Here is a 25584-nt window from a genome sequence, read left to right on the forward strand (position 1 = left end):
TGCGTGTCGTTTACTTTCTTTTAACTGTGTTATGTTATCCTGCATTACTTTCCCTTACCTAAAGCGCCGGGACACTCTTTTTGAGTAACCGTTGCGCTATACAAAAGAATAAATAACATAACATAACATAACATCTCTCCACCAGCGGAACCCTGTAAGGATGATGTCACATGGATTATATTTTAGCTATGGTGTAGGTTGTATCATCCATCTCTCCACCAGTGGAACCCTGTAAGGATGATGTCACATGGATTATATTTTAGTGATGTTGTAGTTTGTATCATCCATCTATCCACCAGTGGAACCATGTAAGGATGATGTAACATGGAATGTTGTTGTATGAAAACCACAGTTGGAGAAGGTCTGAGGGCCTTGCTGGCTGCTCATGGTGGGGCTGTATTACTGATGTACTCTTGTTCTACAATAAATACTCTTTAAACATCTCAACAAGCCTGGAGTGATTACTGCACTCACAGGCCAGGGAGAAGCAGCGCGTGCTGACCCGGAAGTGAAACTGTTCAGGTTCTTACAGCAGAGGAAGGTGAGGAGAGGAGGGCCCGAGGGAGGGGGGAACAGAGGAGGGGGCAGAGGGGGGAGGGACAGAGGAGGAGGAGAAAGAGGAGGGGGCGAGGAGGGGGTGAGGAAGGGGAGTGGGGATAGAGGGAGAGGGGGAAATGAGGTAGGGGCAGAGGGGGGATTGGCAGAGGTGCAGGGAGGAGGGGAGGAGAGGGGGGAGGAGGGGAGGAGGGGAGGAGTGGAGCCAATAGGGGGGAGAAGGGGGGCAGAGGGGGGAGGGGCAGAGGTGGAGGGAGGAGGCGGGTAGAGTGGGAAGGAGGGGGCCAGAGGGAGGAGGAGAGGGCAGAGGGGGAGGGGCAGAGGAGGAGGAGAGAGAGGAGGGGGCCAGAGGGGGAGGGGGAACAGAGGAGGGGGAGGAGAGGGCAGAGAGGGGGTAGAGGGGGGAGGGGCAGATGTGGAGGGAGGAGGGGAGCAGAGGGAGGAGGAGGGGGCAGAGGGGGGAGGAGCAGAGGAAGGTGAGGAGAGGAGGGCCCGAGGGAGGGGGGAACAGAGGAGGCGAGCATATGAGGGGGGGATGGGGGAGAATGGGGGTAGATGAGGGGAGGAAGAGGGCAGAGGAGGGGGAGGATTAGGAGGAGGGGCAAAGGAGGGGGGACGAAGGAGGAGGGGCACAGAGCAGAGGAGGGAGGAGGGGTTGAAGCAGAGGAGGAAGGAGTGGGAGGGAGGTGAGGGGCAGAGGCGGGGGCAGGGAAGGGGGGCTGGGCAGAGAAGGGGGAGGGGGGCCAGAGCAGAGAGTGGAAGATGGGCTGAACAGAGGAGGTGCTGGTGCAGAGGAGGGGGAGGGGCCTGTGCAAAGGAGGGGGGGAGGGGCCAGGACAGAAGAGGGGGAGGAAGGGGCCAGTGCAGAGGGAAGAGGAGGGGCCAGGGCAGAGGAAGGAGGAGGGGCCAGGGCTGGGGGGGGCGGAGGGCATGAGGAGGAGGGGCCAGGGCAGAAGAGGGGGCGAAGGGCCCAGGACAGAGGGGGAGGAGGGGCTGGAGCAGAAGAGGGGGGAGCAGGGCGCGAGGCAGAGGACGGGGGAGGGGGGGAGGAGGGCCCAGGGCAGAGGAGAGAGGGTGAGACTTAGGTGGACCTGGGCAGAGGTGGGGGAAAAAGGAGGGAGGCGGGCCAGGGCAGAAGAGGGGGGAGGAGTCGGGGCAGAAGAGGGGTGGGGCAGAATGGGGGAGGGGCCGGGGCAAAGGAGAGGGGAAGGGGAGAGGGTGAGACTTAGGTGGGCTGGGGCAGAAGGGGAGGAGGAGCCGGGGCAGAAGAGGGGGGTGGAGGGGCCGGGCAGAAGAGGGGGATGGAGGGGCCGGGCAGAAGAGGGGGACGAGGGGCCGGGGCAGAAGAGGGGGGAGGGGCCAGGGCAGAAGAAGGGGAGGAGGGCCCTGGGTCGAGGAGGGAGGAGGACCTTGGGCAGAGGGGGAGAAGGGGCCCAGGCAGAGGGGGAGGAGGGGCCCAGGGTAGAAGGGGTAGGAGGGGCTGGGGCAGAGGGGAGAAGAGGGCCCAGGGCAGACGGGGGAGGGACTCAGGGAGGAGGGGCCAGGGCAGAGTAGGGAGAGGCCCATGGCAGAGGGGGAGGGGCGCAGGGAGGAGGGGCTGAGGCAGAGGGGGAGGAAGGCCCAGGCAAAGGGGGGAGGCCCCAGGGCAGAGTAGGGGGGAGAGTCCTGGATAGAGGGGGGAGGGCCCGGTGCAGAGTTAGTGGGAGGGGCGCTGGGGAGAGTGATGAGGAGGGCCCGAGGCAGTGATGGGGGAATGTGGGGCCCGAGGCAGATGAAGGCGGAGGGGGAGGGCCTAGTTGGCGCGATATAAAACTAAAAAACAAAAACCACTGGGTGCAGAGAGTTGAGCAGCACCAAGCCTCCTGCAGTCCTTGTTTGCAGCAGTGGTAGCACTGCATGGTACAGCACATGAGCTCATACAGATGTGAAGTGCTATGACTCGGGGTCAGATGCAGGGGGCAGCACTAAATGCTCACACAGTCATATGACCCACAGCGGGGTAAGTTAGGCGTTGGATGTGGTGTGCATGCCACGAGCCTCTCACACTCATCGTGCAATCTAGGAAGTGTGAATGCAGTTCTTGTAGTGCCAGCTCTCATAGTATCCCTCTCTGAAGGGGTATTTATTTTGGGGTTATCGGCCCTTGAAGTATCTTGGGGGTCAAAGGCTCTCTGTCCCACTCCTGCTGCCCCTCCTCCATTCATTTAGGGGTGTCTCTCCCAGGGCTCACTGGCAGAGGTTGAACATACATCATGGGGGCCGCAGGTCAGAACAGTTGGGTCAGACTTGAGGCAGTTGTTTTGCATTCAGTTGGTGACGCTTGTTCAAACCAGCATATGAAACTATACCTTACAGTTCATTGAGATATTAAGGGTTTGTAGAACCCCGGGCGACACATATTTGGGGCTCCCTATTTGGAACACATTTGAATTTATTACCACTTTTAGGCTCACTTGAAGTCCCTATGATGCCAAAAAAAGATTGAATCCTGTTAAACCTACAGAACCCGGGGCTGGCAAAAGCGTCTAAAGCCCAAGCTGGCTATAGTCCACCAGCCAAGTACTATCAAAAGAAGCTTGCACAAACATTGATAAAGATATTTATTTTTGAGTGTGGGTCTAGATCTTTTATTTGCAAAAACATTTTATGTGGATATCCAGCCAGCTTGTTATTTCCATAGCAGGGAAACCTGCTACTTTAGTGGACTAGTGCATAATATTACAATAAAAAGACATATGCATATAACACTTGAAATTGTAGCTTTAGTTGCAGAAAATGTGTTACTGTAAATATAGCCCTTTCACCATTGACATTCCTGCTGCAGCAACGAAAAATCAAAGCACTGCTGGGAGATGTATCACAGTCCCATCTAATAACTCCCCTTTATTTTCTCTTCCTCTGCCTTGTCCATCATCACTTCTATATATATATGTAAACCTCTCCAGCTAGACAGTTACCTGTGACCCTGCTGAATAAGATAATGGGACTGGCCAGGACACAGGAGATGTACAGAGACTTAATGAGATCAGTAGAGCGAAAGACATGAAGTAGAGGTGGAAGCGAGAGACGGAAATTATGTAGAAAGATATGGGAGGTGGAGAGAGGAAAAGAATATAGAAAAATGTGAGGTAGCCGGATGGAATGATGAAGAGTGGTAGAAAGAGGAAGATGTGAAAGAGAGGTAGAGAAATAGGTGGAGTTTAGGGAGAAGGTAATGTAGAGAGAAAGAAGAGGACAGTTTTCCAGGGGGGGAGGTGAAGAGAGAGGCAATATAGATAAAAGGTGAATTAGAGAGAGGTACAAGCAGCAAGAAGTGGAGGATGCACAATAGAGAGTGCAAAATGAGAAGGGATAGAGCACAACTTTTCAGGTTACAAGAGTAGAGAGGAGTGAAGTGTAGAAAGAGGAATCCGCAGTAGAGTGAAACAAGGAATTTGAAAACATATATGAACTGGAGAAAGATAGGTGATGTTAAAATAGAGATATAGAGTTGTGGGAAAATTAAAGAGGAAGAGACAGTTAGGTAGAGCGATCCGGACAGATACAGTTTGAGAGAGATAGTTGAGATGGAGGGGGTGAGGTGAAATGGAGAAGGAGGTCCAGAGAATGATGTGTGTTTGAGTGAAAGAGCGAGTGAGGGAGAGAGAAAGAGAGAATAGTTAATGGTTGAGGTAGAGCAATGGAGGTAGCCAGCAAGTAGTAAGATATTTCGAGATGTGAAGGAAATGGAACAGAGGTAGAGGGTGAGAAAGGGAGTTGGAGAGATTAGGTAGTAAATTAATAATTAGTTAAATCTAAAATATATTCAGTGAGTGAGGGGTTGGTGGGGCAGATAGAGGTGAGGCAGAGAGAAATGAGCTAGAGAGCAGAGGAGAATGGTGAGGCATGGAAAGGGATGAGAGAGAAGGCGAGGGAGGTAATGTAGTAGGACATGGAGAGAGTATGGAAGTGAGGTAAAGCTGGAGATGAGTTTGAGTGAGAAGTGAAATGGAAGGAGGAGAGAAACAGGGATGTAATAGAGAAACAAAATAAGTGTGGTACAGAGATAGGGATGAGGTAGAGGGAGTTGAGTAAGAGAGCGGGGATTAAGAGTGATGTAGATGTAGGTACAGAGACTAAAGAGAGAGAGAGGCAAGGGCATGAGAGAGAGGTATATAAAGGGTGAAAAGAGTGACATATATTGGATGGGAGGTGAGGTAGATGAAGCTGAGCTAAAGATTTCGGAGATAAAAGAGAGGGTGGAGGTACACAGAGAAGTATAGATATGTTAAGCGGGACGGTGAGGTGAAGTACGGAGAGAGTGATAAAACACACTCATTTCCCTGCAATTGTCACTAGCTGCTGGAGAATGTGACGGTTAAAACTAGGCAGATGAAACATGCAAAAGAGAATGTGAGGTTTAAGGCTGGGCAGACCAAGCATGCACAAGAAAATGTGAGGGTTAAATCTGGGCAGACCACGCATGCACAAGAGAATGTGAGGGTTGAGGCTGGGCAGATCAACCATGCACAAGAGAATGTGAGTGTTGAGGCCGGGCATACCACGCATGCACAAGAGAATGTGACGGTTGAGGCTTGGCAGACGAAGCATGCACTAGAGAATGTGAGGGTTAAGGCTGGGCATACCAAGCATGCACAAGAGAATGGGAGGTTTAAGTCTGGGCAGACCACGCATGCACAAGGGAATGTGAGGTTTGAGGCTGCATAGACCACGCATGCACAAGAAAATGTGAGGGTTAGGGCTGGGCACACCAAGCATGCACAAGAGAATGTGAGGGTTGATGCTGGACAGACCAAGCATGCACAAGAGAATGTGAGGGTTGAGGCTGGGCAGACTAAGCATGCACAAGAGAATGTGAGGGTTGAGGCTGGGCAGACCAAGCATGCACAAGAGAATGTGAGGGTTGAGGCTGGGCAGACCAAGCATGCACAAGAGAATGTGAGGGTTGAGGCTGGGCAGACCAAGCATGCACAAGAGAATGTGAGGGTTGAGGCTGGGAAGACCAAGCATGCACAAGAGAATGTGAGGGTTGAGGCTGGGCAGACCAAGCGTGCACAAGAGAATGGGAGGTTTAAGTCTGGGCAGACCATGCATGCACAGGAGAATATGAGGGTTGAAGCTGGGCAGACCAAGCATGCACAAGAAAATGTGAGGGTTAGGACTGGGCACACCAAGCATGCACTAGAGAATGTGAGGGTTGAGGCTGGACAGACCAAGCATGCACAAGAGAATATGAGGGTTGAGGCTGGACAGACCAAGCATGCACTAGAGAATGTGAGGGTTGAGGCTGCGTAGACCAAGCATGCACTAGAGAATGTGAGGGTTGAGGCTGGGCAGACCAAGCATGCACAAGAGAATGTGAGGGTTGAGACTGCGTAGACCACGCATGCACTAGAGAATGTGAGGGTTGAGGCTGGGCAGACCAAGCATGCACAAGAGAATGTGAGGGTTGAGGCTGGACAGACCAAGCATGCACAAGAGAATGTGAGGGTTGAGGCTGCGTAGACCACGCATGCACTAGAGAATGTGAGGGTTGAGGCTGGGCAGACCACGCATGCACAAGAGAATGTGAGGTTTGAGGCTGCATAGACCACGCATGCACAAGAAAATGTGAGGGTTAGGGCTGGGCACACCAAGCATGCACAAGAGAATGTGAGGGTTGAGGCTGGGCAGACCAAGCATGCACAAGAGAATGTGAGGGTTGAGGCTGGGAAGACCAAGCATGCACAAGAAAATGTGAGGGTTAAGGCTGGGCAGACCAAGCATGCACAAGAGAATGTGAGGGTTGAGGCTGGGCAGACCAAGCATGCACAAGAGAATGTGAGGGTTGAGGCTGGACAGACCAAGCATGCACAAGAGAATGTGAGGGTTGAGACTGCGTAGACCACGCATGCACTAGAGAATGTGAGGGTTGAGGCTGGGCAGACCAAGCATGCACAAGAGAATGTGAGGGTTGAGGCTGGACAGACCAAGCATGCACAAGAGAATGTGAGGGTTGAGGCTGCGTAGACCACGCATGCACTAGAGAATGTGAGGGTTGAGGCTGGGCAGACCACGCATGCACAAGAGAATGTGAGGTTTGAGGCTGCATAGACCACGCATGCACAAGAAAATGTGAGGGTTAGGGCTGGGCACACCAAGCATGCACAAGAGAATGTGAGGGTTGAGGCTGGGCAGACCAAGCATGCACAAGAGAATGTGAGGGTTGAGGCTGGGAAGACCAAGCATGCACAAGAAAATGTGAGGGTTAAGGCTGGGCAGACCAAGCATGCACAAGAGAATGTGAGGGTTGAGGCTGGGCAGACCAAGCATGCACGCTACTGCGCATATTTAATGTTTTTTAGTGCAACAGTGTACACCATTTTGTTGGAGCACGATAAAGTACAAGGAGGAGCAAGCAGCCCTGAGCCAGATTTATGAAACACTGCACGCTGTTGCTCACTACCCCAGCACAAGTACACAGTCTACCTAGTGCCACGCAAAACCTTTTCACCGTAGGACAGAGGTGTGTGTGCTGTCTAGCATAGGATTCATACTGGGAACACACCATTCCAGTACAAAATCCTATACATAAAGTAATCCTTACACACTCCACAGGTTGTGTTTGTGCTGTGAAGTGCAGCGCACATGCAATGTGTGGAGTGTTTGAAGAAGTGACAAAGTTTCTCTGTGTTATCACCCGCTTCGGTGGCTTTTTTAACATAAAATTCACAGATCCTCAGTACTCTCACAATGTGATATTGAAGCCTTGTACATTTTTCCATATTTCCGCGCGTTGCTAATATATGAAGTATCGCGTGTCCATGGTGGTGATAGAAAGGGCGGAGTTTATTTCCTTACAGAATGCTCCACCCACAGATCTGCTTCCTCCTGAGATACTGACACCTTCCAACTCCCTCAGCAGCATTCCACATTGGGTGTTGCCTCAGAGACTCTGGGATGTCACAGCTCTGTTGAAGAGGCTGCAAGAACTTTGTGTGAAGAGTGAGCCGTGATTATTTGGGGTGTTGCATGTCATTGTGCAGATCTGTACCCGCCTTCTGCCCGCCCTGTGTGTAGATCTCTGGGAGTAGGTGATGGCTGTGAATGGCTTCAATGAGCCTAATGTTCCGGGACTAAACGTATGGAAGTGATTTGTGTGTATGTGATTGTTTGTGTGACTGGTCGTCTTGGGTGGATACATTATAAATGAGTCTGAAAGTGACTGATCAGTCTGATCAAAACAATTGCTTCTTTCTAATGTGTACGTGTTTGTGCCTGGGGTACAATCTGTGTATGAATTGTGTTTCATGAAATGTGTGTGCACAGCAGAGATGAATGCCTGTGTAATTGTATGTCTTTGTGCAGCATTGTGTGGAACTGAAGATTTTTGATGTGTTTGAGAGACATCTGGTGTGTTACATTAATCCATTTATAAATGAGGTGTGAGGCTGTACAAGAAGAGTTGGAGTTTGTGTCACATCTGTGAGTATACAGTTGAATGGAGTTTTTAAAGAGCAATTTTGTTTTGTGTGCGTGTGTGTTGCAAACATTTTGTGTGTGTGTGCCAAGCATTTTGCCAAAGACAAGCCTGTCTGCTCCCAGGAATGCCTAGCCACATCCGCTCGGACCAGGAGTCGGGTAGTATACTCAAAATGTTGCATATTGTAAATGTGTGGGATTTGTAAAGCGCACAGCTGCCCGTAAGCATCCCGGCGCTGCAGACCGCTGGGGAACCCGTCCTGGCTTTCCCTGTGAGATGGTCCCTTTCTGGGTATCTCCAATGTGAAACCAGGCATCCCCGGCATCTGTGGGGGGCCGTTGTAGAGATGAGGCAAGCTTAATGCCCAGAGTTGCCGAGTGTGATCCCTGGTTAGAGTAGGCACCGAGGCGAGAATTGTCGAGTCCGCTGACCCTGGTCCACGACCCTGCCGCGTCGGGAATTGAACCCTGGTCCCGCCCGTTCTCTGCTTTCGGGTCTGCCGCCTCTAACCAGTGAGCCACACCACTCCACTTCAGCATATTCAGCATGAGATCTATTGTCTTTCAGGTACAGAGATTTTAGTATCTCCCATGCTTGTCTCAACTTTAGAAGCAAATGGCGTGTATGCCAGCCACACATATAGAGTAATCTGGTACTCAACAGCCCTCACTGCGGACAAACAAACAATAAGACTCTTCTACATCCTCCGATTGAGGAGTTGTTAAAAGCGGCTTAACTAAACCCACCCTCCCTAGGCAAAGATAAGGTGGAAATACTAAAATTATTAGAATTTCTTAAGCCGGATATCATGTTCTTAACAGAAACCTGGTTGTCAGAGGAATCTATTCCAGATCTCTAGAAGCCATACCCGAAGATAACCAAATGAGAACAAGCTCGGAGAAAGGAGGTGAGATAGCAGCAATTATTCACCAGTGGATCCGCACATCTCTGAAACAAATTACTCAAACTGAAGGTGTAGATCTGCTCCCTTTCTCAATTTTGGAATTGATGACTTCAACTCGGTCCCTAAAGATAATGAATTTGCTGAGTGAATAATGTTGAGTTTACACCAACACATTACATGCTCAGCTCACATAAAACAAAATCCCTTAGATCTGATATGGGCGTATAATTTGAATCAATCCAATATAATCATCCTTCCTTGCATACAGTCCAATCAGTATTTGATCAGCGTTTGTATTCCGGTAGATTTTCTAACTTGATCCACAAGCAGCAAAAGAAACCATACACACATGGCGACACATTAATACAGAGCCAGTGTTACCAACACTCTCACAATTCCATCCCGCCCCTCTTCCCATCAATTGAAGACATTCTATCCAAAGAAAAATAATCCACTCTGTGGCTCAGACAGGCTAGTTATAAACCACACCAGACCAGTACCAGTAAAAGAAGGCGAAACCTGCATTGCTTCGACACTGCCGGGAAAGGGATGATAAAGAGAGAAAAATCACATTGAGAATTGAGCTTGCACAATATAAAGGCAAAACCGCGCATGCAAAGTCCTCTTAATAGGAAAATAATAAAATTATTTTTTTAAATCCTGAACGATTTGTCGCCCCAGATGAGAAATGAGAACTTCCCTGACTCCTATCGAGGCATTCTGTGACAATCTAAATACTTAACAAAAAATTTCTTCAAAGATAATATAAACAAATACAGCAGCAGTAATTCTGAAGTCAGAAGAGCTTCATTCGATTTTAGGCATGTAAAATCATAAAAGCAGTCAATTAAAAACATCTCATCTCACTTCTAAAAATACAATGGTAAACATAAATATGTATAAGTTCATAAAACAGTTCATTTACTGTAGCTATTTCTAGTTAGTCAACATAAAAATAACACATCCCATATATTTTCTGTCAGACACCTAACATTTAAAATGTTCCTTGCTCTCAGTATGCTTTTTAGGAAACCCACCATCGTTCCAATGCAATAATAGTTATCCAACATCTGTAAATACAAAAGAGCTTGATGGCATTGTCTCCATCCCCCCTGTTTTAATAGGGGTATAATCCATCTACGTTGTTCATTTACGTAAAAAGCCCCCTGCCCTCCCCCCTACCCACTTGAGCACTAGCATGCAGTCTGTTTCCTTCTCTGTGGCATTCAGTAGGGAGTAAACATTTAAAAAGAAGTCCACCCAAGTTTTTTCATCAATTGCTACCTCAATGGAAGGCGCATCGGGCTTGTTAGTAAAAAAAGGAGCGTTCACGCCCTGCCAAAATAGGGAGCTGTTTTTACTCGTTGAAGCTTCTTTAATGTTCTCCCAAGCCTTCTCTTTCATTTCATTTATCCTAGTTTTTCTAGCTTCATTGTACAGCTTCCTACATTTCCTATTTTCCTCCTTATCTCTTACTTTCTTATGTAAGTCAAGTCTAAAAGAACTCAACCACCTTATCCTTGTTTGAAGAAATAAACAGGCTTCATGAATTTATGATCAAGGTCAAATCCGGGTCAGCAATGACCCTTGCCCTCCAACAGTCATGGAATCTCTGACTTCAGCAATCAATCAATCACATTTGTAAAGTGTACCCGTAATGGTATCTGGACGCTGAGGCTGCTGTGTCTCCATCGAAAAGCGAGATCTTGAGCAATCCCCTGCAGAGCGTTTTCATCAATTCAGCAGCTCAAGCTTTCGTTCCAAGTGTGTTTCAAAATTCTGTAGAGCTCACGATACTGAAAAACCAGGGAGAAGTGCCGGATATAACCAAGAATTATAGGGCAATACCTCTGCTCCCTTAACCTGCAAAAACTATTGGTCAGAGAACTGTCTTCAAGAGGTTCCAGGCTTTATAACTACACCAGCTCTCAGATAATTCTTATCAATGGAATGTCCGCATCACCACTCCTGTCTCAAAATATGATGCCATTTGATGATTACTTGATGAGGTTGAATCAGCTAAAACCGTATGTGGACAAAACTGAGATTGTAATTCAAAAGAATAAGACCAACGTTTGGAAACAACTTTACTCACCAACAAAAATGAGATTGAACCGGAGCCTAAACCTACAGCTAAAAGCCTCTGAGTGATAATCAATAGTAATCTTAGCAAGAACCAGCTGCTGGAGCAGTAGGATCTAAATGCAGATTTATGCTGAAACTGCTTCAGAAACTAACCCCACTCCTCCCACTTCAGACAAGAAAAGCAATAGTGGTGGCCGCAGGCCTATCTAGATCGCATTATGCCAACCGAGTATATGTAAGATTACCCAATAACACCATTCATAGACTACAAGTAATTCACAGCGACGCAGCTTGTTTACTACATCACATACCGAGGTGGGCACACGTCACACCTATATTGAAATAACAAATCCAGTCTACGACCCTCTGTCTGAGCCCTAATGGGTTGAGAGGTCTAGCCCCTCACTTCATTGCAAGATACACCCGCAAAAAACTTACGATCTCACTTGAATTTACTTGCTATTCCGAAATTACAGAAGATCAGATCAGGTGGACGCAGCTTTGTGGTACAAGCTCCTTCCATATGGGGCTCTCTCCCGGCTAAATCCATTTGAATCTAACTTCAAGTGTTTTCCCAGAAATCTAACAGTCCACAAGCCTACTCATACCACATTCTTCCCTGGTCTGATTCGTTGTCTTCTATTTTGCATATTTCTGATTCAATTCCAAGAAACCCCAGATTGAACATGCTCTCTTTACATGTAATGACATAACAAGTGTTTTGTAGATCCTGTAGAGGTTTGGTATGTTGGTGCGTGCTTCCGTCACTGAACTGAATATTGCAAAAGAGAGGTGTACAGTGCAAGTGAGAATGATAGAGCAGTCTTGTCTGCTAGGGTATTATAAACCTTTCATTGCTGCAAGGCTGTTACAGTATAAATTATTTTCATAAAAGTGTGCAATTCGAGCAGACCAAGGAACACACATAGTGTTGGAAATGCATTTCAAATCAGTGCCTTTCATAATATATGAACTATGTTATGGATATTGTTAAATTTTAATGATTGAATTTTTTTCTGGCTTTAGAAATTCCCAATTTCCTCTGATCACACTGGGGTTGGTGAGACAGGAAGGAATATTTTGGCCTAGTGGTCCTGTGATAACGTGTTGTCTTTTCTCTTTTCCTCTCCTCTGTAGACACTTGAGACTTGAAAATCAGAGTACCAGAATGGGCAGAAGACGGGCTCCAGAAAAGAAAGTGACAGCGCAGTGTTCACGTGAATCTCTCCATGACATCTCAACTTCAGGATCCCAAAATGATGCTCAGAGGGACCAGGAGCTGGAACTGCTTCTGGAGGATCTGCCCCACATTATCCTTTTATCCATGCTGGAGGAGTTAGAAGGCAAACTGAATAACTTGCTGAATGCTGTGGAGGACGTACCTTCTAGAGTCGCTGGGCTGATTAAGAAAATCTGGATAGGAAAGGATCAAGGTTCCCTAGATAATGATACGGTGTCTTTGGAGATGGTCTGTCCAGTGAGCATTAGAGATTGCACTGTTAGCCGGTCTCCTGTGACACCTCAACTGGACAGGCCAGGGGATCCGAGCTTGTGTCTTCAGACAGTGTTTCCTGATGGGCATGCACCAAAGCAGGGGTATACGCTCTCTTCTCCGACTGATGTTCCAGTGGGTCCAAATGAGCCAAACTATTGTCTACAGCCAGTGTTTCCAGATCGACGTGACCCACGGGAGGACAAGTGCTTGCAACCTGGGTTTCCAGATGTACACGAGTCGAAGCGAGACCAGCACATGCAGCCTGGGTTTCCAGATGTACATGAGTCACAGCAGGACCAGTGCATGCAGCCTGGGTTTCCAGATGTACACGAGTTGGAGCAGGACTCGTGCATGCAGCCTGGGTTTCCAGATGTACACGAGTCACAGCGAGACCAGTGCATGCAACCTGGGTTTCCAGATGTACATGAGTCGCAGCGAGACCAGTGCATGCAATCTGGGTTTCCAGATGGAAATGGACTACAGCTGGATTGTACTCTATCCAGATGCTCTCAGATGGATCCTCCAGGCAGATCACTGGAGGCAAACCTGTGTCTTCACTCAGAATTTGTTCTTGGCCAGGCACCAGAGCAAGACCAGAGCGTACAGTCAGCGTTCCCAGAAGAGAGAGATCCAGATGGGCACCTGAAGCAAGAACCATCCCCGTTGTCTGCTAATAGCTGGGACCAGCAACAGGACCTCTGCCCACACCCAGTATTTCCTGAAGGACAGGAACCACAACAAAACCACTGTATACAACCCGTGCTACCAGATGGGAAGGAACATGATGATCCCTTGGAGGAAGAATTGATGTGTTTTGATTTCCAAGATCCCCAGGAGAACCGCAGCCTACAACCCGTGTCACCTGATGGGATGTCATCAGACGAACACATTGAGTCTGGTCTATTGTCCTTGGATGAGTTGGGGTCACAACAAACCCAGTGCCTACAGCAACACCTATGCTTGAAGCAGGAACGTCCTTATGCGCAGGATCCAAACGTGAACTACGAGCTGGAATCTATGCATCCTGAAGCACGGAAACGAGAGCAGAAAGACGAGCTAGAACAGACCTGTGCAGATGCACTGGGTTCAGATCAGAACAACACGGTGGAACCACTGCACACTGCTGCACTGGATCGAGAGAAAGAATCAGTGCTTCCTGAAGCACAAAAAACAGATCAGAACACGGTGGAAACACTGCACACTGCTGCACTGGATCGAGAGAGAGAATTGGTGCTTCCTGAAGCACAAAAAACAGATCAGAACACGGTGGAAACACTGCACACTGCTGCACTGGATCGAGAGAGAGAATCGGTGCTTCCTGAAGCACAAAAAACAGATCAGAACAACACGGTGGAACCACTGCACACTGCTGCACTGGATCGAGAGAGAGAATCAGTGTTTCCTGAAGCACAAAAAACAGATCAGAACAACACGGTGGAACCACTGCACACTGAGGAGCAGGATTCAAATCAGAACTGCAAGCTAGAACCAGCTTGTACTGATGCAGAGGGCTCAGATCCGAGCTACATACTCAAACCACTCCATCCTGAATCACAGCATCAACATCAGAACTGCAAGGCAGAACTGCTCTGTCCTGAAGAGCGGAGTCAGCCTGTGCCTCCATCATGCCTAGATCTGGACACAATTACTGCAGATGAAGACGCCCCCTCAAACTCAATGGAGACAGGACCAACACAGTCACCTTTATTGCCGTCCAAAGCCACCTCAGGTATGTGTTTCGCTATAAATGGACACAAGGAGGGTATACTAACATAGGTAACCTCTTCAAAATGCATATGTGCAGATTTTAGAAAGTCTCCGAGGGGATTAATATGGTTTGGGTGGAACCCCCTGAGAGATACAGACCCCCAGAGTACACAGGGTGCAGATGTGTCCCTGCACTCTTCTCTGGTTCCACACAGGACTGCATCCTTCCTGTGCAGAAAGAGGTCTGGTTATGGCACTCCTCATGAGACAAATAGGCCAGTAGCTCTCGTCCTTCCTTGTTCATCCCCATTCCAGGCTGAGGAACTGGAAATAGCGCTATTCATGGGAATTACTGGCTGGAATCAAACTTAATAGTCTGATGCAAGTGATGTGGTGTTCATTGGGAATAGCAGACATGCGCAGTCTAGAGAGGGAACTGTTTCCTGTTGCAGTTAGAGTGGGTAAAACGCAGTCATCTCTAGTTCCTGATATAAAAATCCTAGCCTGTATTCAGCCTCAACAGCAGGGCCCACCAGGGATGTTCTTGTCACTGCAGGGTACTCCAGGAGTGCTCACCTTCTCCTGATAGACAGTTACACAAAGTGATTTGTTATGTGTCACTGGTGAGTTCACCCTCCCAACCTCTAGCTCAGTCCCAAGTGTGTTATGAATTGTTTTATGCGCAGACAAAAGTAGTGATGATCTCCCTACAGCAACATCCTGCCTTTAGCAAACTCTTTAAGTATGTAAAATCTCATCGCATCATGAGGTAGGGTTTGCACACCCGTAGTGCGAGTTATGGATTGTGGTTCTAACTAGAACTTGCATATTGCAGTGGTTTGATCAGTTTTAAGTTTTAACTATAAATGCACTTCACCCTTTTTTTTTAAGCAATTTTTTTTTTTTAAAGATCCATTAAGGTGTTATAACAAAACCAACTATAATTTCACTTTAACCTTATTCAGTGAAAATATATTAGGGATTAAGGCCCACATGCATCAAACTGATTTGCATTCACAAACGGTGCGAATCGCAAAATTCGGCCGTTTGCGAATGCAATTCTTTGTTTTGGGATGCATGAACCTTTTTGGCTTTTTCGCAATTTAAGAAATCGCAATTTATTTGCGATTTCTTAAATTGCGATTGCATTTAAGAAATTGCAATTTTGAGATTTCTTAAATGCAATGCATCATCTGAAAAAATTTGTGAATTCGCAGATTAGAAGTGTTAAATTAGCATGAAGTCAACCTTCATGGTAATTTTAGAAAAGTTTCAAAAATGCACAAAAGTGCATTTTTGACACTTTCATTTTACACTAACACATGCCCTTGGGCATGTATGTGTGAAAAATGGACTGTATGTTACATTTCAGGGGTGCAGGCGGGGGGGTCCTTTGGACCCCCCTGCACCCTAGAAATTGCATTCTCATTTTGCGATTCCTTAATTGCGAATCGCAAAATGAGAATGCCTTCCCATTGATTCCTATGGGCCTCTAGGCCCATAGGAATCAATGTAAAGGGATTCCTTATTTGTAATTCGCAAAATTGGGAATCGCAAATAAGAAAAAATAAGAAATCACAAAAATATATGCAATTTTTTAATGCATAGGTATTTGCGATTTCTAAATTGCGATTCCTTAATTTTCGCAATTTAGGAATCGCAAATACCAACAATGATGCATGTGGGCCAAAGTACCTCCGGCCACACATTATAAAAATATTGCATGTCAGCGAGGAGTTCCATAACTATATAGAGGAACGAGGCCGAAGGCAGAGTTAATTTATACGGTTATGTGACTCCGAGGTGACTTGCAGTAATCTTATAATGTGCGCCAGGTGGTACTTTATCTCATATAATACATGTTCACACCATCACCTTTCCCACAAACCACTTAAAACCTTGTTGCGTAGCTCTTTCATATGAAAGAGCAAATATGTTTGCAAACATGAAGAATAAAAATAAAGCCTCTAGTGCAGAATTAAACACATCAAAAACCTGTGGGATATTTTTTGCACACAGATATTAGAAACAGTTCAATACAAGTCATAAAAAAGCAGCAGTACCTCGGAACATGTAGAAACATGCAGAAAGATTCCATGATTCCACATTTCCTCTATCTAAGGAGTTGAATAAATAAGCTTGTTCTCTCTGCTAGTCACAGTAAGCTAGCAAAATAGAGCAGATGAAAGAAATCAACATTCCATTTGTTGCTTTAAACAGCTGCTTCAATTATGTTTTGTTAGACCTAGCATCATTGGCGTGGGTCTCCCTTCCTCTTTTCGCTTCCTATCTTTTATGTTGGCTGGATTTAGATGCTCTGGGCACCGTGCCACTGCTAATCATTTGTGCCACAGCACAAATGCTCCCTGTGTAAAGATGACTGTATGAATTAGGATAACCATAATGCATTGGTCTGTGTAGCATGTTCTAAAAGCGAGTTACCCTCCATTTCACTGTTACCATCGTGAAGCTATCCGTTCTCTTAGGCCAGAATGGGCAGGTTGACGATTACCTTCTATAATCCTATCTAACCCCCAGAACCTGATAGGAACTTCAAGTTTGATATGTTTATGCTCAGGACATTGAGATACACCTTTTAGTAAGAACCATTTATATATCCCATGTTCGAAAAAGGCTCTTCTGGAACTTTTGGTGTTTTCTTGCCTGAGCTTTCCTGTAGGCTTTGCTAGTATATGTATTGGCCGTCTGGTTTTGGAGCAGCAGGGCCAGCTGGGTCAGACCTGGCTGGAGAGAGAGATCGGTATTCAGAGCATGGGGAGGGGTAACTCTTTGATCTGAGCAAGGCCGTGCTTGGCAAGGTGAATGATGGCTCCACCTCCCCCCCCCCCACACTGGACGTCTGATAGGAGACCCCCGTATTCTGAAAGGGCAAGATGTCGCCTCATAAACCAAGTTCTCCCCGACCCCACCGAACTGGTTCTGACTGGATCGAGTGATTTGTGGCTTTAGAGAACAAAGACCTTTTAGGTATAAAACACTGCCTCGGAACCTTGTCCAGGTGTGTTCCTTCTGGATGTCAAGACAAAACTCTGTCCGAGTGAACAGAGGAAAGGGCTTTTGAAACTTTCACCAAGCTTGCTTAAGAAACTACTCGAGGGCCTGAATCGAGAGCGCCTCCTGCCAAAGTCTCAGGGACATTAGACTTCACCCCGTCAGCCGTCGGAATTCCTGTGTGAGGAATTCTGCTTGCAATCCGGAGTCTCTAGTTCTACTGTGAGGAACGCGGACTGGGAACCTTTGCTGAATCAGTGTGGGGCGCTGCAGCTAAGAGAGAGCTGCCGCAACTGAGAGCCTGCCTGAATTTGAACCTCCGGAACCTTTGCTAAATCTGTGTGAGCCGCTGCAGCTAAGAGAGAGCTGTCACCGCTGAGAGCCTGCCTGAATATGAACCTTCGGAACCTTCACTGAATCTGTGTGGGCCGCTGCAGCAAACAGAGAGCTGTAGCCGCTGAGTGCCCACCGTTCTGCCAGCCTGGTCGAGACCATCCGTCATCCCGTGGGCCGCCGTAGCTAAGAGAGAGCTGCTGCCGCTGAGTGCCCTCACCTTTTCCAACTTTGTATCACCGTGATTTGTCCTGTGGGCCACTGCAGCTAAGAGAGAGCTGCTGCCGCTGAATGCCCGCACCTTTGCCAACTTTGTATCACCGTGATTCGTCCTGTGGCCCACCGCAGCTAAGAGAGAGCTGCTGCCGCTGAGTGTCCGCACCTTTTCCAACTTTGTATCATCGTGATTCCTCCTGTGTGCCTCCGCAGCTAAGAGAGAGCTGCTGCCGCTGAGTGCCCACACCTTTGCCAATTTTGTATCACCGTGATTCGTCCTGTGTGCCGCTGCAGCTAAGAGAGAGCTGCTGCCGCTGAGTGCCCACACCGTTACCAACTTTGCATCATCGTGATTCATCCTGTGGGCCGCCGCAGCTAAGACAGAGCTGCTGCCGCTGAGTGCCCTCACCTTTGCCAACTTTGCATCATCATGATTCGTCCTGAGGGCTGCTGAAGCTAAGAGAGAGCTACTGCCGCTGAGTGCCCGCACTTTTGCCAACTTTGCATCATTGGGATCTGTCCTGTGGGCCGCCGCATTTGAGAGAGAGCTGCTACCGCTGGATGCCCGCACCTTTGCCAACATTGCCTCATCGTGATTTGTCCTGTGGGCCGTTGCAGCTAAGGGAGAGCTGCCACCGCTGTGTGCCCACTTCTTGCTCACCATTGTCGAGGATTGATATAATTGCTTTGGAAGCCAGATTGGGAGTTGTTCAGGACATGGTTCACTTCGATGAACTTGGAGAGTTGGATGTTGAGGGCCTTTTCGATGACCTTGGCAAGGGAGGGGAGGAGGGAGATAGGTCTGAGGTACTTGAGGTCTGTCGGGTCTGCAAATGGCTTCTTCAGCAGGGGGGTTGATCTTGGTGTGTTTTCAAGCGGCTGGGAAGGTGGCCATTTTGATGGCGCAGTTGATGGTGCTGCGGCTGCTCAATGGAAGATGTGATAAGGGCAAGGATCCAGTGGGGCTCTGGAGTGGATGCTTGAGTGTGTCATCTGTGGTGAGTGGAGTCCAGTTGAGCATGATATGTTGGGGTAAGGTCTTGTTGTGTGCGGTGGTGGCAGGCATTGTAGCAGGGTCTTGGGTGTCAAAGCTGTCGTAGTTCTGCTTGATCTTGTGGTGAAGAATGTGATGAGTTTGTTGAAGAGGTCTTAGGGAGGGTGAAACGTCTGTGGTCTCCCTGTTGGGCCCGAAGAACTCCTTGACGATGGCAAAGACTTCTGTGTTGTTGTGTGCGTAGGCGTTGATTCTGTCTTTGATGGTCATTTTCTTTGTGGTTTTAAGGAGAAGGTGGTGTGCGTTGACAGTGGTATGCTTGGGTTTCTGGGATTTTGTTGTGCTTCTATCTCTTCTCGAGTTGTCTGCTGGTACGGACTTGTGGAGGGCTGAAGTGAACCAGGTGGCTTTCTTGAAGTTTTGCCTGCCTGGTGTCTTCTTCAGGGGTGCTGGTGTGTCAGCTCAGTTGGAGATCCATTGATGACGGTTGTGTGCTGCGGTGTTGGCATCTGCTGGTGGTGCGGTCATGCTGAGAAAGTTGACAAGAAGTTCTTCGGTGGCCTTGTTTCAGCTACAAAAGATGGGGCGGAGGGGGGGTGAGGGTGGTGGTGAACAGTGGGAATGGCTAAGTGCACAAAGTGCGAGTTGGTCCACAGGAGTTCGGTGGTGTGGCTGTAGGTGTGGTTCCCCTGACGGAGAAGATGAGGTCTAGCGTGTGTCTGGCTGTATGGGTCTGTGTAGTGACTAGCTGCTTGAGTCCGATGTTGGCGAGGTTCTGCAGTAGGGAGTCGGTATTTTGGTCACTGGGGTTGTCCAAGTGAAAGTGGAGGTCTCCGAGTAGGATGTAATCGGTGGATGCTAGAACCTGGGGTGCGATGAGGTCTACGATGGCTTCGTTGAAGGTCGGGTGGGGGCTTGGGGTCTTGTAGATTAGGGAGCCACGGAGGGTGGTGATGGGGTTGCTCTGGATCTGGAAGGGGAGGTGTTCCATGGTAGTCGTTGAGTCATTCGAGTAAGTGGTCAGTTGGTGGGTGTTCTTGCGGATGATGGCTTTGCCTTCTGCTGGTCGGTCGACGCTGTATTTGTGGGTGAATTTGTAGCCGCAGGGGATCGCAGTGGCATCACTGATTTTTAAGTCCAACTTTTTGTGCCTTCAGTGGGCATTATCAATCTAGTATGATTGTGAGGTATACCCCCTTACCCTAAGTAGTGCACTGAGAAATGTAAAGAAATTCTATATTTTTAATCTTGCAAGGAAATGATGGCTTTTTTTAACATGTGTTCCAGAGAGTGTCAGTAGTGGGAAAGTTTGCAGATTCGACATCAGTATTCATCCTATGTGCCCGTGTAATTCCCAATCTTTATTCAGGCCCTTGACTTCCTCGGTACCCAGCTCTGTATTAGATCTTAAATCGATTCTTTTCAATTTCTTCTCTTGATCACCTCCTCTGATATAAGGCCAAAGAAACCGAGCGCGTCTACAATGATATCATGGCATTTTACAAAATCTCCAGACACTGGTGAATTTAAGTCTGCCTGTTTGATGCCTCTCATGTGCTCCATCGCTTGCCAATGGGGAACATCAAGTTGGCCGCATATTGTTTTCTGTGTGTGCATTCTTTCATGTATATATACACAGAAATCTTTGCTACAGGTTATGAATTGATTGCTTTTCCTTCCTGTTATGTAGAATAACCTCCTTTATTTTGATACTAGATTTACAAGCCATACATTTCCCTCATTTTCTGAAACCTTTTAGATTAGATGGCCCCTTTCTCTCATTGGACTATCTATATAGCTATAGGCTTGTTTGTCCTTTAAGAATAGGGCTTTACAATACGTGATGGAGGGATGTGAGGTAATATTGTGTCCAATCACCTGATCAGCTTTTAATATTTTCAAGTGTTTAGAATTTGTCTTGCTGTGGTGTACCTCGTATTGTATGTAGTGATGAACCTTAAGGTAATATCAGGTCTCTCCTTTGGTGTCTCTGATTTAAAAGTAGTTTATTCATGTTCTGGGTTCTCGCTTGGTTGCTGGCCGCTTACTTTTATCTTCCTTCTCATACACTTCTTGGCTATCACAGTTTCTACGGGTCCGTAGCATTTCACCATAGGGGATACTTTCTATCAGTTTCTGTCGATGCACGCTATTCACAACTCCCTGCTTTTTCCTTTCTATGTAGGCTTGTGACCATGTGTGCTTCTCTAGCTCAGTATGCATAGCCAGATAATTTATAGATTTATTTCTTATCTAATGAGTGAATTTTCGGTTGAGATCAGTTTTTGTCTGTCTCTGGAGTAATCTTTTAGACTTTTCCCTACTTCCGTCCCACAGCAGGGAAAGGTCATCTATATACCAGATCCAAATCAGCGCATGGTTTGTCATGTTTTCATTCTGTGATGTCCAGACCACCTGTTATGTGCCCGGCTAGGCCCATGTAGCGAAGTAGCTCATTTCATATATTGTCCTATTTTTTACAGTAACATTTCTGCTGTGACCTTTTGCACATATTTGCATGCACAACAATTTTGGATTGGTTTCTCTGACACTACTTTGTTTACACATCTAGCTTCGCAAAACATTATCACGATGCCTTGAACACCATGTACAAGCCCTCTTGACGCACTATGTACAAATGTCGTATCTTCATCCACAGGGTGAGAGGGCTATCTACATATCTATAACATTGTCTAACCTATACGTACATCACAAAGATGGTTTCTATTATAAATAATGAGCATCCCAATAGATTAGTAGAGGTGGCGCTACAGCTGACATACAGGGTCTGTGCAGGCTGAGACTTCACTATGCAGCGGGCTGGCATCTCCGTGGTCGGTGTTCAGTTTGTAACCAATTTGTGGCCTGCATTCTCTCCTGTCAGGTAATGGGGTGGGATCGTCCCTTAGTGGGGATTCTTGGCTTCACACCCACACACACTCTAGGTAAACGCAGAGTAGGAAGTGCATAGTAGGAGTCAGCCTGATTACTGCCTTGTTTACATGCCTGCATATATACACTGTTTTAGCACCATGCTAGAACTATATCTACTATTTACGTGTTTGTAATCGCTTCTACTGCTTCAGTCTACTGATTATTGCAGCTTATGTATTCTATACAAGAATAACGTTGGTTCAATAAATATATTGAAAATGTCCCTCTATGCATTCTCTGTATATTTCTCTGAGAGCAAGTAAGCTTGAGTGACTGAGCAAAAGGTTCTGTTCTGTTTCCAAGATCACTTAGGGGTCAAGGTCGTCACGTTCAGAGGTTGCCAGAAACCATTCGCTTCCTGGTAAGGTTAGGGAGTCTTATGGTGGCACTGTGAGCTCGCTGGTCTCTAGGCCAACTCATCCTGCGGAGGTGCCCGGAGCCAGTCTAGGCACCTCATCCAAAGTTTATGTTGTCCAACAAACGCGCAAGTCCTACAGATTAGTGGGAACTACACGACACACCTGTTCCTTCCACCAGACCACAAATACATTTGCAGAGCTGGAAAACAGGTGCCCATTGCTGTCCCTGAGATTTGTCTGTAATATCTATCGTTAAATATGAAAATATTGTTATTTAGGCAAAAGTCATGGTCCTAAGCATCCATGTATAGTCATATGGAGATATTGGTCTATTGCAAAAAGCATGTTCGTAGGCTCTTAGACCTTGCGTGTGTTGTATACATAATTAGCAAGATCACATCCTAGGTAATTGTCAAATATGATTGTCTCCTGTGTATATCTTTTGTAGAAAATATTTCTCACTATCTATACAATATGATGGGAGGCTCTCCACAAGAATCAGCAATACATGGTTTTAGTTTATTGCTGTGCTTTCCAGTGAGCTATTGTTGGAGGGCACTATACGCCCCGCTTGTTCTTGCATACATTTGTTATAAGGTAAAAGCATGGTACAATAGAGGGTAGTGTTTTACACAAATGGACATTTTGCCATTCCCATTTCACAACAATCCGTATTTAATAATTATTGAAAAGCCTTTAGTTCATAATTGCAAACCATCATTAAAACCACATTCTTGCACTTTATCGGATAACATTGGTACTTATGTTGTCATTACGGAATGTGTTACTGTCCTCCCTTTGTCCATTACTCAAGTTGGATCTGATTCTTCCCTTCTTGCGTTGACTGGTGAACAATTTATTTGAACAAGTCTTTGGCGACCAAGTCACTAAAGACATCCAGATTATCATGAGGCAAGGAGGAGTTATATGTAGCTTGCTTTTTGAAGAGAGTTAGGCTTCCCTGATCTATCTGTGCCTCATTTCCAAGTGACGCTTCCCGCTATTTCGTAGCACATATATTTCCATTATCCAGACCAGCCAACGTCATGAAGTATCAGTGTCTCTTGAACACAAGTCATGTTTTCTGTATTGGGCCCCCCTATTCTCATGTTCATTGGCTTGGGTCTGATTTTATGTTGATATCTTAGAAACGGAAATATGTCAATTCTACATGAACTGTAATCTAAGTCCCTACTGGGGCAGAAATATAAGCCAAGGTTCTGGATATTTAGTTCATCCATTGTCATTTAATGTTGTGATGAGTTAATAAAGGAGAATTAATTAATTTCTCTTCCTATGGGGTGAGATATCTTTTCCATTTGCTCTTTCCTGTCTTTCTCTGCCTCTGTTTGTGTGGATATTCCATTGTCCGTCCTTGTCTCAGTAAACCCTACTCAGCGAAAAAAGTGGCAAGTAGGTTTTTTTCCTAGGTAGTTGCTAGTAGAGTCGTCTAAGTCACCTTCTGAGCTTGATTCCTCTGTCAGAAGTTCATGTCGTCTTTGTGTCCATGGAATTTTGACTGCTCTCCTTACTTATTCGCATCATCTTACAAAGTTTAAGACTCTTTGAGGACAGTAGTCTTGCTTTTCCCTTTAAAAGTTCCTCTTTTGTAGCTATTACCTCTTTCTTATCACTTGTTCATCATTCTCGTTGTCCTTAAGTTCAGTTCTTATTTTCAATGCGAGGTTGGAGAACTCCATCGGGCTGCAGACTTAGAACTGTAACAAAAAAAACAAGTTAGCAGGTCTTTTCCATCTATGAACTCATGATCTGGAACAACATCCCTGTATCCATCAGGATCGCCCGACATTGCTCCCATTTAGGAAAGAGTTGAGGACTCCCTTCTTTAAAAATAATTTATGCTCCTCTTTGGGCCTAGCTTTAGGCTAGGTTTGCTGTTTAGAAATAACATATACATACATACATAAAGAAGCTGGCCAAGCCTACACTAACGTTTGAATACTTTTGAAAAAACTTTTGTGAAAATGTTCATGGGAAAGTTGGGAATGGTTATCCCACCAGAGCACCCCTGGCATCCAGTTAAGATTTTATCAAGAGTAACAAGTCCACCTTTTAAGCCACTACATCACTGCAAGCCTTAATGTAGATAGTTGTCTACCTAGTAGCAGTCACTTCCTCAAACAGTTAGCAAACTACACGCCCCATAAGTAGATGAACAGTTCCTGCAAGTTTACAAAGACAAAGTTAAATATGCACCCAGAGTTAAACATGCATGAAAATGTATGAAAAATAAGACCGTTGTTTGCACCGGCACAATTTGGCAAATGGTTTTCTACTTGTGCGGAGACTAGGGGTGGGCGGAATTTGCGTAGTCATGTTATGCAAAGCTCTGCGAAAAAAAGTCTCTGTGAGCACGCAGAATTCTGAGAACACGCTGAATTGCTTCTTCTGCCTGTTCACAATGCTTTTTTCCTGTTCGAGAACGCTGTTTGCGTACTCGGGGGAAATATCTTGCAAACACACATCTTGAAAGCGTGAACAAGCAAACAATTCTGCGAAGCTGCAGATCTCGGAAGTTTTGGCAATTCCACTTTCTCCGCGGAACGCGAAATTACCCAAATTCCACAAATGCCGCAAGTAGAACAGAAGTTACCGCCCAGGCCTAGCGGAGACACCACATAGAAATACCACAGGCTGAGTCCACGTGTGATAAACATGCAAACATGGATTTTCTACCCAACATACCTCTAGTAGATATTTGTAAAGCAGAAAAATGTGGTTCTGTGCATCTTTTCATAAAATATTTCTATGGTGACATCAATGCAAGGAAGATACCCAGAAGTGTTTAATTGTTCTAAGCATATTAGTAACTTAATTACCCATTCTTTCCTTTCAATCAATCAATCAGCGGTTTATATGGTACTCACCCATGAGGGTCTTAAGGCAATGGGGGAGGGGGGGGGGGCAGCTCCGGGTCAGTCGAAATGCCAGGTTTTGAGGCCCTTCCTGAACGTGTGGAGGGTTGGTGAGCGCCTGATGTTGACCAGGAGCTTGTTCTAGGATTTGGCTGCGATGTAGGAGAAGGCTCTCCCGCTGGTTCTGTTTCTGCTGATGCGGGGGACCTCTGCCAGGGTGAGGTCAGTGGAGCAGAGGTTCCTCTTTGGTAGGTGGAAACAAATTCGGTCATTGAGGTATGTGGCTCCGATGTTGAGGGATTTGTAGGCGTGGGTGAGGAGTTTGAAGGTGATCCTCTTCTCAACGAGAAGCAAGTGGAGACTTCGTAGGTGTTGGGTCATATGTTTGTGGCGTGGTGTCCCTAGAATGAGCCTGGCTGCGGCGTTCTGGACCTTACCTATTCTTTTAAGTTATGGCACAACCTGTGATGTGCTACAGCTTTCTGCAAATGGAAAATTTTACTCACTTGCATGTTGCAGGCTCACATGCATCACCCACTTGCTGTATGGTTGGAAAGTATATAGGTTGCTCAGATTAAGCAGTTTATTTTTTTAATTTTACACATATAAGCAGTTGTATTCCGATGGAGAAAACAACACACTGATTTTAATT

At 46.7% G+C, this 25584-nt stretch overlaps 1 protein-coding gene across 1 annotated transcript; it reads left to right on the forward strand.

Moving 5' to 3' along the window:
* The first annotated feature begins 402 nt into the window (after positions 1-402).
* LOC144759886 (uncharacterized) lies at positions 403-18446 on the forward strand. The gene is made up of 4 exons (XM_078646506.1): positions 403-541; positions 12144-13686; positions 14059-14230; positions 18388-18446. Exons 2-4 carry the CDS (start codon positions 12175-12177, stop codon positions 18444-18446), a joined length of 1743 nt encoding a protein of 580 aa, XP_078502632.1. The 5' UTR covers positions 403-541; positions 12144-12174.
* The last annotated feature ends 7138 nt before the right edge of the window (positions 18447-25584 follow it).

Source organism: Lissotriton helveticus, chromosome 1_1 (assembly GCF_964261635.1).
Source record: "Lissotriton helveticus chromosome 1_1, aLisHel1.1, whole genome shotgun sequence".
Taxonomy (NCBI): Eukaryota; Metazoa; Chordata; class Amphibia; order Caudata; family Salamandridae; genus Lissotriton; species Lissotriton helveticus.